Source organism: Wyeomyia smithii, chromosome 2, assembly GCF_029784165.1.
Source record: "Wyeomyia smithii strain HCP4-BCI-WySm-NY-G18 chromosome 2, ASM2978416v1, whole genome shotgun sequence".
NCBI lineage: Eukaryota > Metazoa > Arthropoda > Insecta > Diptera > Culicidae > Wyeomyia > Wyeomyia smithii.
In genome coordinates, this window is record NC_073695.1 from 23,247,293 (window position 1) to 23,264,787 (window position 17,495).

The 17,495-nt window shown below is 39.7% G+C and overlaps 1 protein-coding gene across 2 annotated transcripts in view; it reads right to left on the reverse strand.

Annotated features, from left to right (window-relative positions):
- Window positions 1–16,972, reverse strand: part of LOC129723182 (protein anachronism) — a 34,187-nt gene extending 17,215 nt beyond the window's left edge. For both annotated transcript variants that reach the window (XM_055677222.1, XM_055677221.1), the window contains exon 1: window positions 16,385–16,972. In XM_055677222.1, the coding sequence (XP_055533197.1) occupies window positions 16,385–16,698 (314 nt within the window). In that variant the 5' untranslated portion in view covers window positions 16,699–16,972. The remainder of the gene's footprint in view (window positions 1–16,384) is intronic.
- Between the last annotated feature and the right edge of the window lie 523 nt (window positions 16,973–17,495).

Sequence of the window (17,495 nt, forward strand, 5' to 3'; positions counted from 1 at the left end):
GTTACGTTTTACTGTTTTACAGAAACAAGAATTCGCCATCTTGGAATTAAAAATGGTGTCTGGAGTTGATTTCCAACCTATGAATTTTGGATTCAGAAATAACCATGTTGAGTGGAATTTGGTCATTTATAGAAACCGGAAGTCACCATATTGGAATTCAAAATGGTATCTGAAGCTCTGATTGGTCGAAATCTGTGTTCAAAACATGCCACGTCATTTCACAAGGGTAGGTGAGTCAGTTATGGCTAGTGCACCAGCTATGATTATAAGCGCAATGGTACCAGTGATAGTAATACACCATTTAAACTCCACAGGCTAAAACTCGTATATGCCATAACTGGTACTTTTCTCCTAATTAGTTCACATCATAAAATTACAATTTTCCGTATTTAGGCGAACGCATAACTAATTTTCTAATCGATTGTTGAAAAAACGAAAAATATCCGTTGAAAAGTAATTGAAACATTAAATTTTTTATCAGGGTTTACACGAAAAGTTTCATTAGTCAACCTATTAACCCTTAAGTGCGCAATGTTGTTTTTTTGAAATATACGTATTTCAGTATTTTGCAGAAATATAATTCATTACACGCAAAACTTTCCCTTATTACTTTAAAAGCAATAGCGCAGAATTGCCTTTTAGGTAACAAACCTATTACTTAAAAGGCAATAAAATTCTTCCCCAGTCAAGTAACAACACATACTGTCATATATTTAGCACGTGTTACGGGAGTACGATTATCTAATAATGGTCGTTTCAACCACATGCAAGATTTTTTCTGTCGAAAACTGCTCCCTTTCCATCTCAAGTAAAAAAAAATCACATACCGTCGCATATGTTGCACATGTTACAAGTTTCTTCAATATCCAATTCATCCGGTGAGCGTGTATTAGTTCGCTCGTTGTATGCATACGGAGTAGAGGAAGAATATGACAAGAGCTGCCAAGCAGCATTTTCCCCGTCATAGAGTATGTAAACGTTTATGATGATTTCAAAGACTTGAAATGCGTCTTTAAATGACATCATGATCTGTAAACTGCGTTAGAGAAAAACAAAAACATTCGCTTTCTTGCAAGCTATCCAAAACACATACTCATTGGTTCATTGAAACTCATTTGCACCTGTTTGAAAATACAAAACTCGTGCCCATCCAGAACAATATCCGCAACTTCGGCAACTCTGTTCAGACAGTATAACAGATTTTCATTTCAAGTAAACACTGGGGGACGAAACGAAAGTGTTTCTAATTAGAAATTTGAGATTGACGAGTGAGATTCTCATTATGTGTGGATGAAGGGGACAAAAATGAATCTGATCGTTGCATCAATACAAATGCAGCGAGTGAAGCCTTGCTAACACATGCATTGCGGTGCTTGGCTGTATGTTCTCCTGCAGAAACACATACAAGCGTGTGCCCGTCATAATTTTTGTTACTTTTCGGTTATTACTATTTGTGTATAATGCGCAGTCATAAGACACAATAAGTAATAAAAAATTGCCCTAAAGTAATCAAATGTTCCCCGTTTGCGTTGGGTGTAGAACAGCTCTCTAGACTCTAACGAAGAATACTTAACAACTGGAAGTACTGTATTTGAATGTTTTGTTTTTATTTTTGCTGTCAAAATCTCGAAAACGAAAAAAAACATGGCGAGATTCCCGACTGCTGCTGACTGTCTTTGAAAATAAATTTTAAAATAAGGTTAGTGGTAAGTGAAAATGTCTGAATTATCAGTAATTATACTGACAAAAGGTCAATTTTAAAGTTACTGTTAACAAAAGTAATTGTTTAGACTTTATTCTGCGATAAAGTCACAGTGTTGTTTAAAAAGAACATGCTAATATTTGCACTTTAAAAAGTAATTTTTTTCAATTTTTTATGTATATTGGTTAATTTTAGAGCGGTAAACCTGTTTAACAAAGATTTTATGGTTTTAGATGATTTTTCAACGTCGTGCACATTTGAGGGTTAAACCACTACCTGATGGTGATGAATGCTAGGCAGAAGTACTCGAAACCAGAGTGAATATCGAATTTACTTGAACTACAATGTCAATCGCAGCTAGTAGCTCTACAAAGCGGAGCTCAATTTGCACACTAACCGTCTCAACCCACCGCAGTCAGATATCTCGTGTGCTCCGATTTCAAACCGTTTTTCTCACATATCTACATTCCTTCCGACCGAGTTTTTTCCCCGCCGACAAAGACACACCTGCCCTCCGGGGCAGACTCCAACCAGCCAGGCCCGGTGGAACGTCCTTAACCGGTTCAAATTCGTCACATCAATCTCATTCATGCTGCACTCCCAGACGATGGCTAGACGACCGCGCGGTAAACCTCCACGGTCTGGCCATCCCTCCCGCAGGCCTTCCTCCCCAGCAAATGATTCCATTCCATTCCAGGCATTCGCAGACACCGTCCATCGCGACGGTAGTCGGCTATAAATAATTGTTTATTCTGCGCAGCCTATGAGCAACCTTCTACGGTCTGCCACTGCCTCCAGCTTCGCGCCAACGTGCTCTGAGTTACAGCTTAACTATCTAGTTCTGCATACTTTCAATTGCAAACTATCGTCTGACTATGCCACTTCATATATACATACATTTACACATATAGTGTGCTAATCCACTCTACTGCGCTGCTAGTTATGGTTGCCACAACAGGACGGATGACGAGCGGGAGTGGAGCTTCTAGTGCAGACATAACTCAGCCGCCACGCTCTGACCAGTCGGTCTCGCGTCGTCGTTCTGAAATTGTAGTTTTCTTAGACAACAAGGATACTGTCTCCGGAGGAGGAAAGTGCGGTTGCTGGCCGGAGGAGGTGACTATAATCAACTAATTGAACCGTACGGAGATGATACTTGGATGCAGCCTACAGTCGCTGCAGCGAAAACTAAACGAAGATCACGAGGCACGTTCCGTTTTGTATTACATGTTAGGCTTGAACTGCACTTCCCCTGATGTGCCGTGAGGCGAGAGGGAAAGAAAAAAACTAAAGTGAACATGTTCATGATAGCCATGCAATGCAGCGAAGATCCAACAAGCGATTCATTAGTGTTCAGTAAAGAAAGCCGGTCTGGTAGGGTTACACCCATTCATTAGAAGTAACAACGACGTCGCGATGCTTCCGAACAGTCAGCAGCTATCGGCTCGCTGTAATGACAGCTCTTAGTGGGCCTCATTCCATCGTACAGTCGCTTGGCTGTTGGGGGATGTTGGAACATCGTTACACTCGCTCTTAGCTTGTTACTTTGGTGCTGTTGTGATGTTACTTTGTATGCTGCTCAGACTTACTATCAAGCATTGACGCTTATGTCTGATGTACAAATTTTATCGCCTATGGGGAATACTGCCGTGTTATGCAGATTTGTTTCATGTCACATTTGTTGATTTTTTCCTGGTATCATTGTGGACAATGATCATTGCACGCATTTTTTTTAATTATAAATGGGATCAAAATAGTAGTTAAGAAATAAGTTTTCAGTCTAATAGGTAAATTGATGATTTTAGTAATACGACAACAATCCACGTAAATCTACTCTGCGTAGACTACAACCCAGAAGCCACAGGCAAAATTCCCACATGCTGTCCTGTTACGAAACACTTTACCCATCCATTCCTAAACACTTCAGCGACCTTGACATTGAAACTGCAACCCAGCCTGTCGGCACTACCGAATCCACTTAATGCATGTTACGATGCTGATGACGACGACAACGACGACGGCTACGGCGTGGCGGCTACGATGCAGTTGATGTTCATTCCCGTCAGACGCAACGCAATGGCAGCCAGTGCAGGCGGGAGGCGGCGGCTGCAAGCACGGGACCGGTAAACGCAAAACACAGCCGCACTGTTCTCGAGCTCTCTCGCACAGCAGCCATGTGTGCAGTGCACATAAAAAGCTCGTATGCGCCCAGACCCCTTTGGCCCCCTGTGGGGAAGGGGATGGGCGCAACTGGAAAGGAATGGAAGACAGAGAGACAGAGGCAGAAGACCGCTAAGTATGTTAATAAAAATCACGCTGTCTAGCCGCCGTCTGGCTCAGGGGGGTTTTCATATGCCTTCCGTTCCTCCGCTAGGTTAGAGGCTTGTGTTTCAGCCTGCGGGGCGGCGATGCTGGCGGAAGGCGCGCGGCTTGTAGAATCAGTCCAGAACTTGGAGAGTATTGAATTGAAAATAAATCACACTCTCGTTAAGTCTGCTTGGTGAGATTATTATTGTACAGTCGTCCGTCATTTTATATGGGTTCGCACCTGCTGCAACAGGGAACTTCGATGTGAGAGTTCAATCGATGGCGGTATAATTCGACGCAGCACTGTTCAGTTCAACTCTCAGCATGGGGCTTATCTTGCTGGACCCACGGAACCAGGAAATGTGTTATGCAAGAGAAGGACCGGTATCGCACGCTCACCGCTAGATTCTTTGACGCAACTACATTAACAGGAATGCGCGAACACAGATTGACAATGAAATTCGCAGACTTGATAATATGCCGGGTTGTGGACTTGAAGCGCTACAACTGACAGGCAGGATGTTTTGCTGCCTGCCGTACGGAAATTAGAGCAAACGGGAAACGGTGGCTGTTATAGTAGTTGGACGGATAATCGTGCGCGGATGCTTTTGTCTGGCAGTTTGTGACGAATAACGCAATCCAACTGTTTGTTGTTGTCAAGGTCAGTGAGATATTTTTGGCTATCCTGTTGGGTATTTTCGTCGAAGGCGCGTTGATTAAGACTAGACAATATTAACAGTGTATAAATTTAGATGACGCATTGATTAAAATTCTGTTAGTTTTCGAAACAGAGTTGGCGCCCAAAAACTCAAGGAAACTTGAGGACTTTTAGTATAACAATTTTCTTTTGCATAAAATCTGAGGTATGAAGAGCCATTATACGATGCTGCGTGTCAACGAATTTGATCTAATACTGTTGAACGCTTAAAATCGTATGAACCTGTAAATCGTATATAATGTCACTTATTGTCTTCAATGTTGACCCAAATCTATTAGTAAACACTGCCGTCAATATGTCACTCAATATTGCCTCATATACGAAGGAATAATAAAATGGGATTTGCATTGACATTCTTTTCAAATGTTAAGCAACTGCAATCAACAAACATTGAAAAATCTTTCAAGGCGTTGTCCGTGTTTCTGTAAAAGCTGGCTGTATGTGCCACTTTTTGGTGATTGTTCTTTTAATCAAAACTGCGTTCATGTTGAATACCCAATTCTTTCAATCTTTCAGGAACTAGGTTTTAAAAACTAGAGTTGCTGAAAGACAAATTTTGGGATGGAAATTTTACATTGAAATTGGTAGAAAATACTACTATATTTTATTCCACTTAATTCCTTCACAGGCCACAAGATTTTTCGTCTGTTGACTTTTAATTTTTAATTAGTCACAAATTGTAGGTACGAAAGCCGTTCACATCCGCATGGGTAGCAGGAAGACGTCAGTTGGAAAAATTTGCACAATACCAGTATGCTCTTATTTATCACTGTTTTGAGTTCAATCATTTTTAATTTTCACTTCCAATGAATGCTATGAATGGTACATTTTTAGGTATTGCCACAACTGGTACACTTCCCCTAGACAAACATTACCGAGTTTTCGTTGGTTTACCTTCACACGCATTGACGAAACTACCCATGCAGCATCAATCATAGTAACCCATTAGTCAACAGACAAAAATTTCCAGCTCTATCAGTCGACCTCTAACTAATCGTGATGGCGAAAACAGTGAAGCTACTAGTGTGCGTGATAAAGAACGGTATCTGGCCGCGACATCGTGCGGCACTTTGTGGAAACCTGATACGCCCATTCTGGCATCTACAAAATCTCGGCACTATTGGACAACAATCAGAGCATCGAAAGAAAGCTCGGTTCCGGACGGCTGACGACCATGAGCTACGAGCAGCTAAAGGATGCTGAGAAAAAGACCGAGGGTCGAGGGCAAAAGTGGCTACATCGCTAAGTGCGCTTGGCTGGGAGGTCGGTGCAGCCGGCCAAACAGTGAAGAAGTACGTGGCGAACGTGGACATACATGTCAGGAACCGGCAGTCCCGTTCACTAGTCTCGAAGCTGCAGGGAATGACGTAGTGGCAACGGTTGAATAAGATGGTCGAGTCAATTTTCCTGGCGAATCGCGACATGGTGGTGGTGACGGCGCAGACGGCCGATGGAACTCATCTCACCCTGGATGGCAACGACTAATAGGGCACTTCGTATTCCACTTCCCCCAGGAAGGAAGTGAGGTCCAAGGTGAAGTTCATTCCACACACCCCAGAAGGAGCTGCTGTGGCTGACAATCAACAAGAAGGGGATGTCAAAGTCGCTCTTCTTTCACTCTCGACTGGCCGTCAACGGGGAAGTTTTTAGTTCGAAGTGTCTGCCGGACTCGTGTCGTTCATCAATAAACACCATGAGCGCGAAGACGCGGTATTTTAGCCAGATCTGGCGTCGGCCCTATTACACGGTGACAAAAAAGTCCGGTCACACTTTTTTGAGGACGCCTGTAGCCTACACGTTGCATCTCTCTGGTGCCATCTATATGTCAAATGAAAGGGTTAACTTTGCTGCCCAAAGTGGCAGAGTTTCGTTTCTGTGCAGTTTGTTTACATTGAGTTGTGAGCCATGGCAGAGTTAAGAGCAGCTGTTATCGCTGAATATGTGAAAGGGTACAAAGGGTGGAATCAACTGGAAATTCGTGTACCGGACCATAAATCGGTACCTAGAGACCGGAGGCACCGAGGACAAGGCACGATCTGGACGACCAAGGTCTATGAGAACTCCAAGGCTGAAAAAGATTCTACGAGACCGGATTCGCTGGAATCCCGCCCAATCTGCACGGAAGCTGGCCAGGAACCTTAAAATGAACCAAGAATCAATCCGCCTGCTTCTGCGCAAGGATTTAAAACTTACACCGTACAAAAACAGGTGGTTCATGGGGTTACCAAAGCTACAAAGGACAAGAGGTACCAACGGGCGCGGGAGTTGCTCGGTTGGCACGCAGATGACGAGATTATTTTTTCGGACGATATGCTGTTCGTTTTGGAGCAAACAGTCAATCGCCAAAATGATCGAGTTTGGAGTGTGAGCCTCCAGCAAGCTCCTGCGGACAAGCTGAACGTTTCCCGGTTCCAAAATAAGACGTCAGTGATGGATTGGGGAGCCATTTGCAAGAGAGGTAAACTGCCTCTTATTTTTATCGATAAAGGGGTCAAAATCAACGCAGCGTACTACCTGGACACGGTTTTGAATAAAAATGTTCTGCCTCAAGCTGAACTATTGTTTGAAGACGATTATTACTGCTTCCAGCAAGATGGCGCCCCATCCCACACCGCAAAGGTTGTTCAGGCGTGGTGTGAGGAAAACTTGACCGATTTTATTTCGAAGAATGAATGGCCTCTGTCGTCTCCGAAACTGAATCCACTGGATTATTTCGTGTGGGGATGCATGATGTCGAAGCTGAACGACTGTAAAATAACAAATTTGGAGCAATTCAAGCGAGTTATCACGAAAATCTGGGACGAGATGCCGATGGAGCACGTGCGCGCCGCTTGCGACGACTTTCCGAGACGTCTGAAGCTGGTTCGATCAGAGAAAGGTGGTGTAATTCCGAGATATCGTCTGTGAAGTATCTTTATGAGTTACTGAATAAAGCTATGAAAGCCAGATTCAGATTTTCTTCTTATTCTTTGAAATATTGAGATTTTCCTGTGTGATCGGACTTTTTTGTCACCCTGTAAGTGTACAGGACAATTGCAGGGCCAGCGCTATGGTCCTATTGACACTAACTCTCTCCCGAGTCGAGCCTCGAACCTGCGACGACTGGTTTGTTAGGCCAGCATCGTACCTCGAGACCAGTGGGGGGGGGGGGGGTAAATAAAGAACCCAAAAACATACCTACACGCATGTTTTCGTCCGTCATTGTGAATGTTTCGGTTAACTGTCGAAAGACCGCTCGCAAGGGAGCAGATTTTTTTTGCAAGTAAACTGATATTTATTACTAATATTTATTATCTTCCGTGGAAAATTTATCAAACTCAATTATTTGGCTTATTTTTTTATTACCATCTGAAAAAAAGTTAATTTTTTTAATGCAAACGTTACACTAAATTTTCATTCTTATAATGAGCTGTCATTTTTTGATGAAATATTTCAATTGCATCATTCACGCAAAGCAATTCGCTGAAAATCCAACTAAATAATCTTACTCGGTCTCTTGGTACAGTGAAAATGAAGAGACGACGAAATTGATCCAAGAGCGGACTTTCCGGAACCGGTGTCTTTCGGAGTAGTAGTATTTCAACTGTTAGTCGTGTAATACCACTGTACAATAAACAAACATAGTTACACAACAGTAAAAAAAGTTCACACAATAAAACTCAGTGTAATAAATTTGAAACGTTTTGGAACGGAGAATATCTAAACGAAACAAAGAAAAAAAGAATAAACATTGCATGATAGTGAAATGTTTCTATGTCATGGTAACACTAACGCTTGCACTAACGTTTATGGTGGCTATTTCTCACTTGCATGCAAAAGCACTGAACAATATCGGCTCTGATGCTTGGTCGCTTTGTCTACCTTTGTTCAATTTGGTTATATTTCAATTAAAATTTTGTTTCACACTTTCTTAACAATTTCCTTTTTCTTGAGTGAGACGTTGTTCTAAGCTGTTGAATACCACACCCACAATCACATTTTTACAGGTCCGTAAAATTTGTAAAGTTTTTGATCTGTACCCAGTTATTGGCTATAAGTATAAATTTTCATGATGTACTGAACACAGCTAACAAAGCTGCCGATATTTCCGTATCCGTATCACCTTACTGTTCGCAGTCAACTCATCAGTCTGTAAGCGTGAGCAACGAGTTTTCAGTGATTATAAAATTTTACCGAATCATCATTCAAATTAAACTCTCAAATATTTTATACCAATTAAAGCAGGTTGATACAGCAGTGGTGAACCTTATTCGTAAGTAAAGCTTCAATTCATCATCGATTTAATGCGAAACCATGGTTGTATTCAACGTTACTTGCAAACCAGCAAATAAACAGTTTTTTAATCTTTATTTTGTTGGAGCTGGTGGGTACTGGGAATTGACTACGACTGGGGTAAAATTTTAATGCAGTTTGCTGTTATTATGTATAAAACTCTCAGAGTAACGTAAACATTCAATAATTTAAATAAAAAAAAATTAAAGAAAATATTTCATGTTTCTTTTGGGAAATTCAATAGACTATCTCGGTAAATCGAGCTTATGACACAAATTCTATCATTAAATCAGTCATTGAAATAGTCTAACTGAAATACTCGCCTCTTTTTGTCAGTTCGCATTCGGTAAAGTCAGTTGCTCAAAAACTCAGTGAAATTATACCGACTTCGGTGTTCTAAACGGTTATTGCTATGAGGAAATCTTCTGATTAAACGATTATGCGCAAACCAAATATTATTATCAGTTCCATTATTCACGGATTTTACTGAATTTGCTCCAAGTTGGAATTCGCTCCGAGTTAAAATTCAAAAATTTAAAAAATTCTATACCTCATTTCGTTTTGGCAGCAAGGAGAAGAATTCTGCGCAACCGAAAATGTCCCAAGATTCGTATCGAAAATTAATGTGTTGAATCCATAATCTTTTGCCCTGAAATGAGAAATTTGTTCTCGAACAGAATGTTGGTAAAACTGCTTTTTGTTCACGAATTATGCGGAGCGGTAGCGTCTATACTCTCGTTTTCATTCACTCTTTTTCATTTCAAGAGTTTCCTCATGATTAATATTGAATGTTAAGAATATTTGAAAAATATCCGGTGAATAAACTATTTGCAGGAGTATGAACGAAAGTGACATTCGCAAACAATCAGCGGAAAACGCGCCATTTCTAGTGGTTTATGTATTAGTAGCCGCACTGGGTGCAGGTTTTCAAAGCTGTTACTTTTTTCTATCAGGATTCTCAATTTTCGAAACATACAAATGGGCTTTCCAGTCATTTCGAACACAAGCAGATTTGTTGGAACGTTGGAGACACCAAACATTCCATATAATTTTGAGAGAAACATGAAAAGAATTTAGTAATTGTTATGATTAATCGCTTTCGGTTTCGCTTAGTAGGAGTAAAAAATTGATACTTCTTTTGCTTTTAGATCCGTCTGTTATTTAACAATGACTGTGCAGCATAGATTCGTTAGTGAACCGGTTAAGCTAGCGTTACCATTTCATCGGCTTCAACTGTCGCCTAACCTCGGATTTCATTCGGGGAGCCTCTTAGTGGGAATGATCGATATTTTTCAACTGGATTCTAGTCAACAGAACGATAAGAAATTATTACAAATATACTCCAACTTTCATCACTTCATCATTGCGTGATAAGTTGCACCTGATGATGACACTGTCCGCCATAGCACCTTCTCAAAGGCGGCTTGAAGTGGCTGATTGTGTGGCTGTACCACACAATCAATTTTTGATTTCTTGTTTCCTTGACTTACTACCTGACTTCACTAGTGAGTAAGAGTTGAATGACACTAGCTGTAATAAGAGTAAACTGCCCACGAGCCGAAAACACTGGATGCTTTATTCGCTAAAGTTAATGTGAGTAATGATCATTTGTTACACACCCGGTGTTATGTTATGTTTGACATCCCTGATTTATTTTATTGTCCCAAAATACTCGTTTGAAACGCGCTAGTTTTCTGTCATAATAGGTTAAACTTGTGTTCAAGATTGCACTCAAACAAAAATGATCACCGCTTTTGTGTCTGGTAATTCAAAAAACAAGAAAAAGCAATTATTCTAAGCTGAACGGTTTTAGAGGCGTAATACGTTTACCACTTCCATCCGGTATTACACTTGCACTGGGTAATAAAAATCTCTCTGTCTCTCTAAAACAGATGACAATTTTACTCAACCACTTTTATTCCTAGAAAATACCTCGTAGCTGTAAATTGAAACACACCCACCTGGTCATATTTTTAGGTTTGGTTCAACATATGTTCGCCAATATTCATTGATGAAAGAAGAACCCACTTTCTAACGAACCAAAGACTACGTCAGTACTTGTCCATAAAAATACACCTGACTGCTCTGCTGGCGGCGAACGAGTTGGCTTAACTAACCAGATGCGTGTCAGTTCTTACCTTGCCAAATGAGAAAAGCTTAGCATTCACTTTTAAGAAGAGTTAGTTACGGTTTCGCACGATTGGTCCACGATACCACTCAGCGATCGCGTGCACTGCTCGTTCGGTCGGTCGGTCTCAAACATGCTGCGTATTGTGCGATGCTGACCCGTTGACATAGCATAGCTTCGCAGTTCATTAATAATTACTCCTGCTAGCCGGCCGGTGATCCTGCATGTGACCGGCTTTTCGTTTCTTTTACCACTGCCGATTCGCGCGATCACTGGCACAGCTGATGATGATGATGAAGAAAAAAAAATCTCACATGCCCTTCGCGTAACCTCTTCCGTCATAGCCCAAACCGCGCACGGGGCATTCGCTTTCTCTCTCTCTATGAACTAGCAAAGCGAAACGGATCGGTATTTTCCAGTGGGTGGATGGGTGTGCGATTCTCTCTATCTCCCTCGGCATGATCAGCTACGATCACTACCACCGAATCGCAAGTGCATCTCTAGCCGATTCCTAGAGTAGATAGATTAATTATCAACACAGGCTGACACGAGCGCGCTGCAGGCGCGTCAAATTGTCTGGGGCCGTAATTAAGGAGGTTTTCTGGACGCGAATGGGAGCACGTGTTGACGAGCGAGTGAGGTCGATTCCGGATTTGGACTTTTCATTCGCTGGCGGCGAAAGGAATGCCGCAACATTGAGACTCAATGTGGTCGATGACCATTAGAGTGGCTTTAATTCGAGGTCGGAATATGATGCAGCGTTTCGGGAAGTATTTTTATTACTCAAGAGGGGTGAAGAGATGTTTCACTAGGACTGATAGATAAAATTTGATTCTAAATCAAAAGTTTATTCTTCAAACACAGTTAACAACCATCTTGTTAAGATGATTAGAAAGCTCTAGGCTAAGTAAAACTAATCAATTGAATTTTGTAAGTAATTAAAAACATTTTCAACTTTTGTAAATAGGAAAGATCTAAGCGTTTATTCAATCGGAAGAATGTGACACGGGGATTTTTTCCATTCCGAAGCTTGTACCATCGCAGAACAATGACTTTGTGCACCACCAATTTTGATTAAAAAAATTTGAAAACAAAAGTGAACAATTTCACAATCAAATCTTTATGCCAAACAATGTCAAATGCCTTTTCTATGTCTAGAAGAGAAGCTCCTCTGTAAAAGCTTTAGATTTGTTGATTCGTGTAATAGTACCTCTGAGCAATAGCTAAATTGTGGATTGCCCTTGACGAAATCCAAGGTGTTCATCTGTGAAAAAATATTTTTTTCTGTAAGTGTGACATCATCCTTTTGAGGATAATTCTCTTCAACAGTTTACTAATCGACAAAAGTAAATTCATCGGTCGATAACTTGAATCTTGGTTTACCATTAAAGATGTTTTTCATTTAACGTAAGCAAAAGCAAATCACGTAAAAATTGGAGAACTAATCTTGAAAAATCAGTTCACTCAGAGCCTATCAAAACTGTCCGAAATTGTGAGATTTACAGATTTTTTTTTAATAAATAAACTAACCTACAACCGGAAACTGTACTCGGGAATTACAAAAAAGCTTTATGAAAAATAAGCACAGATTTATATAACAACTGAGCTGTGATTGTGGCGGATAGATAGGCTGCCCGAAAAAAATCAAACACATTTCGTGTTCGGTGTGAAAGAAGCGCTCGCAATTATGGTACTTTGACGTCTACAAACAAATCTGTCTTCTTCAAAACCATTATTTTTTGTTTTTTAATTAAAGCTGAATAATATTTCAAATACTTGCTTGAATGAGCAAATATTGTAAATAGTAAATTGGCAAAAATATGAGAGGAAATTCTACCAAATTGTACAAAATGTATTCACTCTCGAGCTCGATAGTGTTAACTCATTTCCGCATGATGTAGCTGGCAGCAGAAGTTTTCAAAATTTCAAATATATGAATATTCCGGTGGAAATTTATATATTTCCAGAGTTCCTCGACTATTTCACTATAATTTTCATTGTCCAGAAATATAAGCAAAATGAGAATTTAAAAGTTAATCAAAGTAATATTGATTTTATTTTTTTTAAATGCTGTAGCTCGAGTTTAACTCATAATTTCTCGGGGTGATAAGTATTTTTCATATAAAATTTCCTCAGAAATACGATGAAATGGTCAAATTTAAAATCAGAATGCTATTCCAGTGGAGCTCCTCTTCTAGACATAGAAAAGGCATTCGACATTGTTTGGCATGAAGATTAACTTATTTAACTTTTATTTTCAAATTTTCATAATTGAAATTGATGGTGCACAAAGTCATTGTTCTGCGATGGTACAAGCCTTGGAATAGAAAAAATCCCCGTCTCACATTCTTTTGATTGAACATATCTGACAACACTGCCGCTCTAAATTGACATTTTTTCTATTTGATTACTTCTTCAAAATGTAATTTCTAGAATATTGATATAGCATATCCGGAGACATACAAAATTTTAAAAAAGATCCTTGAAACCAGAGCGAAATTTGACTTTATTTCTTAAAAATGCTGTAACTCAAGTTTCACTGGTGATAGGTGCCTTTTGTGTAAAATTTTCTCAGGAGTACAATGAAACTATCAAGGGGCCATCCACATACCACGTGGACAGCTTTGGGGGGGAGGGGGGGGGGGGGGTTGGGTAATGTCCACGGTCCATAAAATTTTTTCAGAATTTATATGAGCATTTGTCCACGGAGGGGGAGGGGGGGGGGGTCAAAATCGTTAAAAATCTGTCCACGTGGTATGTGGATAGCCCCAAAATTTAAAAACAAAATATACTCATTTACCGAAAAACACAATTTAACTTTCCAAAACCAGAAAAAAAATATCCTGCAACACTTTTATTTGGATTTCTGAACACAAGTTTACAAACACAGGTTATGCCCTAGAACTTAAACTGTAGAAATATAGAAGATTATATCTTTTTAACCATTCACGCGAACATCGATTGTAATTGCTCACCAGATTCATCACTTCTACATCTACCCTATTTAAGTCACTGAAGGCTGTACGCACTTTCGACTCGGTCAGGAGCACCAAAATTCATAGAAGCGGTTCATTTTTTTTCAGTTCGAGCTCGAAGACAAACAACTGGTTAACGAAAGCGAAAAAAAATTGGCCTCGGGTGAAATGAATATTTCCCTTGAGTCCTAAGTTAAGTGTCTTAGCTTTTTTTTATCTTTTTCGAATGTGGATCTCAAACTACTGTAAATTTAAACACAGTAAACTAAAAACTATAATTTTTGAATAAAAGATTCACCCAATCTCGGTGAGTCTTGAGAAACAGGTTGTGCAAGAAATTTGAATAAAAATGACGCGTAAAATTTGATCTAAACTGTAAAACTTGAAAACCATCAAAATATCTGTCAATTTGTTTGTTTTTGGAACCAAAAAACTGCAAAATCGAGTTTTTTTTAATGAAGAGGATGCTGTCATATACATTTAGTTTCCATTTACTTTTATACAACTTTTTCTCGTAAAATACGAAGCCTTCAAACTGAAAAATTGTATCATTGAGTTAAATTAAAATTAAATTTTCAAAGAAAGATAATGATTAAAATCCAATTGAAAACGCAAGACAAATAGGATTTTTGGAGTATTCCTGATACAGGTTTAGAGTAAATCGAGCATAGTTTTATGATTGCATGCAGTAAAGTTCCATGCTTTCCGAATACTGGCGGCTCAAGGCTGACGAAATACCTGCTTGCCGAATCGGTTGCTGACCCACCGACGGAAGCGGCGGCCTCTTGTAGGCTCACAACTTATCTCTTTTTTTTACTTGGATTGCTCAAGCAGGTCATCTTCGTCTTAGCTAAGTTTTATATTGTTATTTTTTCACAATGATTAGTACATTTTTAATTCTCTGCTTGCTTTAAAAATCGCAGCTCTAAAATTGTGCTATAATTTCTTGATTATGTGTAAAATACTGACAGCCATTCAATTGCAGGTAGTATGCTGATACAAATTAAATACTTTCTTTTAAAAAAAGAAGTCATAAAAGAAAAATATTTTGTTTTTATTTTGAAAATACGTTAAAATAATCATCACACTGAATCACACAATTTTCAAATTCAGCCTAAAACCATCAATATGCCCACTGTTGAACTACACCAAATACACAATAATGTTCTTTGAAAACCACTTTGAAAACCACACAACGAGTATTTGTAAGTACATAATGCCTGTGAAATGGAAAATTCTGAAAACATTTAACTTATTCAAATAAAATAGTTTTACGATGAAGACTCCAACCGGTATCGAAACGTTCGAAAAAATCGGATAGTTTGTTCCAAAATTACAAGACCGCTTAGCCGAAATAACCCAATATAATTTTCACAAGTATAAAAAAATTTGGATTTTTCACTTCCTATGTTTGATGTGGATATAAAAAAAAAACAAAAAGTATGAAAGTTCCATTGACGGAATTGAATCACTGCAAGCGATTCGTGGGAAATATGGAAACCGGTATTTTATATCGAAAGTTGATGAGAAAATTTATCTAAATCGAAGATGGCGGGGTTGAATTTTTCACACGTTCATCGGATTCTGGATGGAATAAAAAAGTCTAATTTCGACTGCTGAGTGATCCAGTCAGTAAAAACTTATCTCGGATTTACCAATCACTCTTTCTCCGTTGAATTCGCATATGTTTGAAGTCCTGGTTAGAATAATGGGATACTTCTTTGTTTAAAACACTGTTTTCGAATTTTAGGAAACTATAAGTTCAACTCAGAAAATGACCGTCGTCTTTCATTAGAACTAAGATTTGAAATGTCTTCGAATCAAATAGCGAAAAAATTAAATTTGACCAAGGTTAGTTGATGTTTCCAAGCAGAGCAGAAAAACGCATTTTCCGCCCGATACCATTGACTTGACCAGTCCGGCCCTCACGAAGAACCTTCTTTTTTCACGCTTCCACTTGATGGTGACATATTTTCCATGTGTTTTTAATTTTTTATTTGTTCCGGCCGGCGGCGATGCAGTCAGCAGCGATTCGAAAATGCTGCGACACCAAAATACAACGTGTCGCCGGATAGAAATAATGTCCTCCAATTTATCACACTACACGGCACGGGTGTATTCACTTTGGCGTGCATTTTTATATCAACCCCGAGCGCAGCGGTTCTAAAAATACCGGAAAATGCAAAAAACTTCTTGTTGCATGTGGTGTTTTTTTTTTGTTCGAATGAAACGACGATAATACCTGCGAGAAGTGCGGGAAATAAAACTGATAGCGTACTTACACCTTGCGATTCTGCACGTGGCTAGAGATGTTGGAGTCTGCCGTATTCTGCTTGATGGCCATCGGTGCCCCAACCCGTTGCATGCTCTTCTGAGCGGCGGCCCGTAGAAGCTGCTGTTGCAGTTTGACCGCCGTTATGTTAATCTGATTGCGAATCAAATCGACCCGCTCACTTTCGGTCAGATTATCGAAATCGAGCACTTTTGACTCGGGGACCACCATTTCGTCCATGGTGTCGTACGAATTGAACGGGGCACCGGTGGCCGCGAATATGTGCCATGAACTGGTCACCACAAATAGTAGCAATATCTTCATTTTGTCACTCCACTTAAAGTTCAAACCGATACTATCACCGATCTTTCAACACAGGAAGTAAATTGTTTTCAAAAGTTTTTTTTTTAATTTTATTCTGCTCTCACTTTGTCTTAAAATCACCTTATTTTTGCACAAATTGTTCGGTATTTCTTACAACTGAGTAAAATTTTGCCGTTCAGGAAAATCTACTAACAACTTGGGAAAACTTTCCCTGCCAAGGAAGAAATGGCGAGAGAACTGCTGCTGCTGAGCAACTGGACACTTGCGTTGTCAAGAGCTGTGCACGAAATGATTTCTGCTGAAGGAGGTATTATATTTATACGGGAACCCGAGACCAACACACACTCCCGTAACAGCGGAGGGCTTGTACACAGCAAAAGACTGTGCACTATTGCGGGCGAGGAGTGGAAAAAGGAACGTACGCGATATAAAGGTGTGTTTCAAGATACAAAATCATATGTAAAATTTTACGCCACCGAACAGCGGCTCCCTATTAAGTAGGCGGCGATAAAGTGCGCGATAGTTCGTATTGTCTATTTCTAATTTTTAATATATTATTAATTTTACCACATTCGTCCGGAAAAACTATCAATTTTCAATATTCGTATGTTGTTCAAAATGTTCAAACTTAACTATAGATTCATGTCAGATTAAACAGCGGCAACTGTCATCGAGAGTCAACTGAGAAAATACTTAGTATGTATTCTGGTAGTATAATGCGTACATCCGAGCAGCCAGATTTACAGGAACAACCAATCGACCAATTAAATATGAAAATGAAAACGTTTACATTTGAT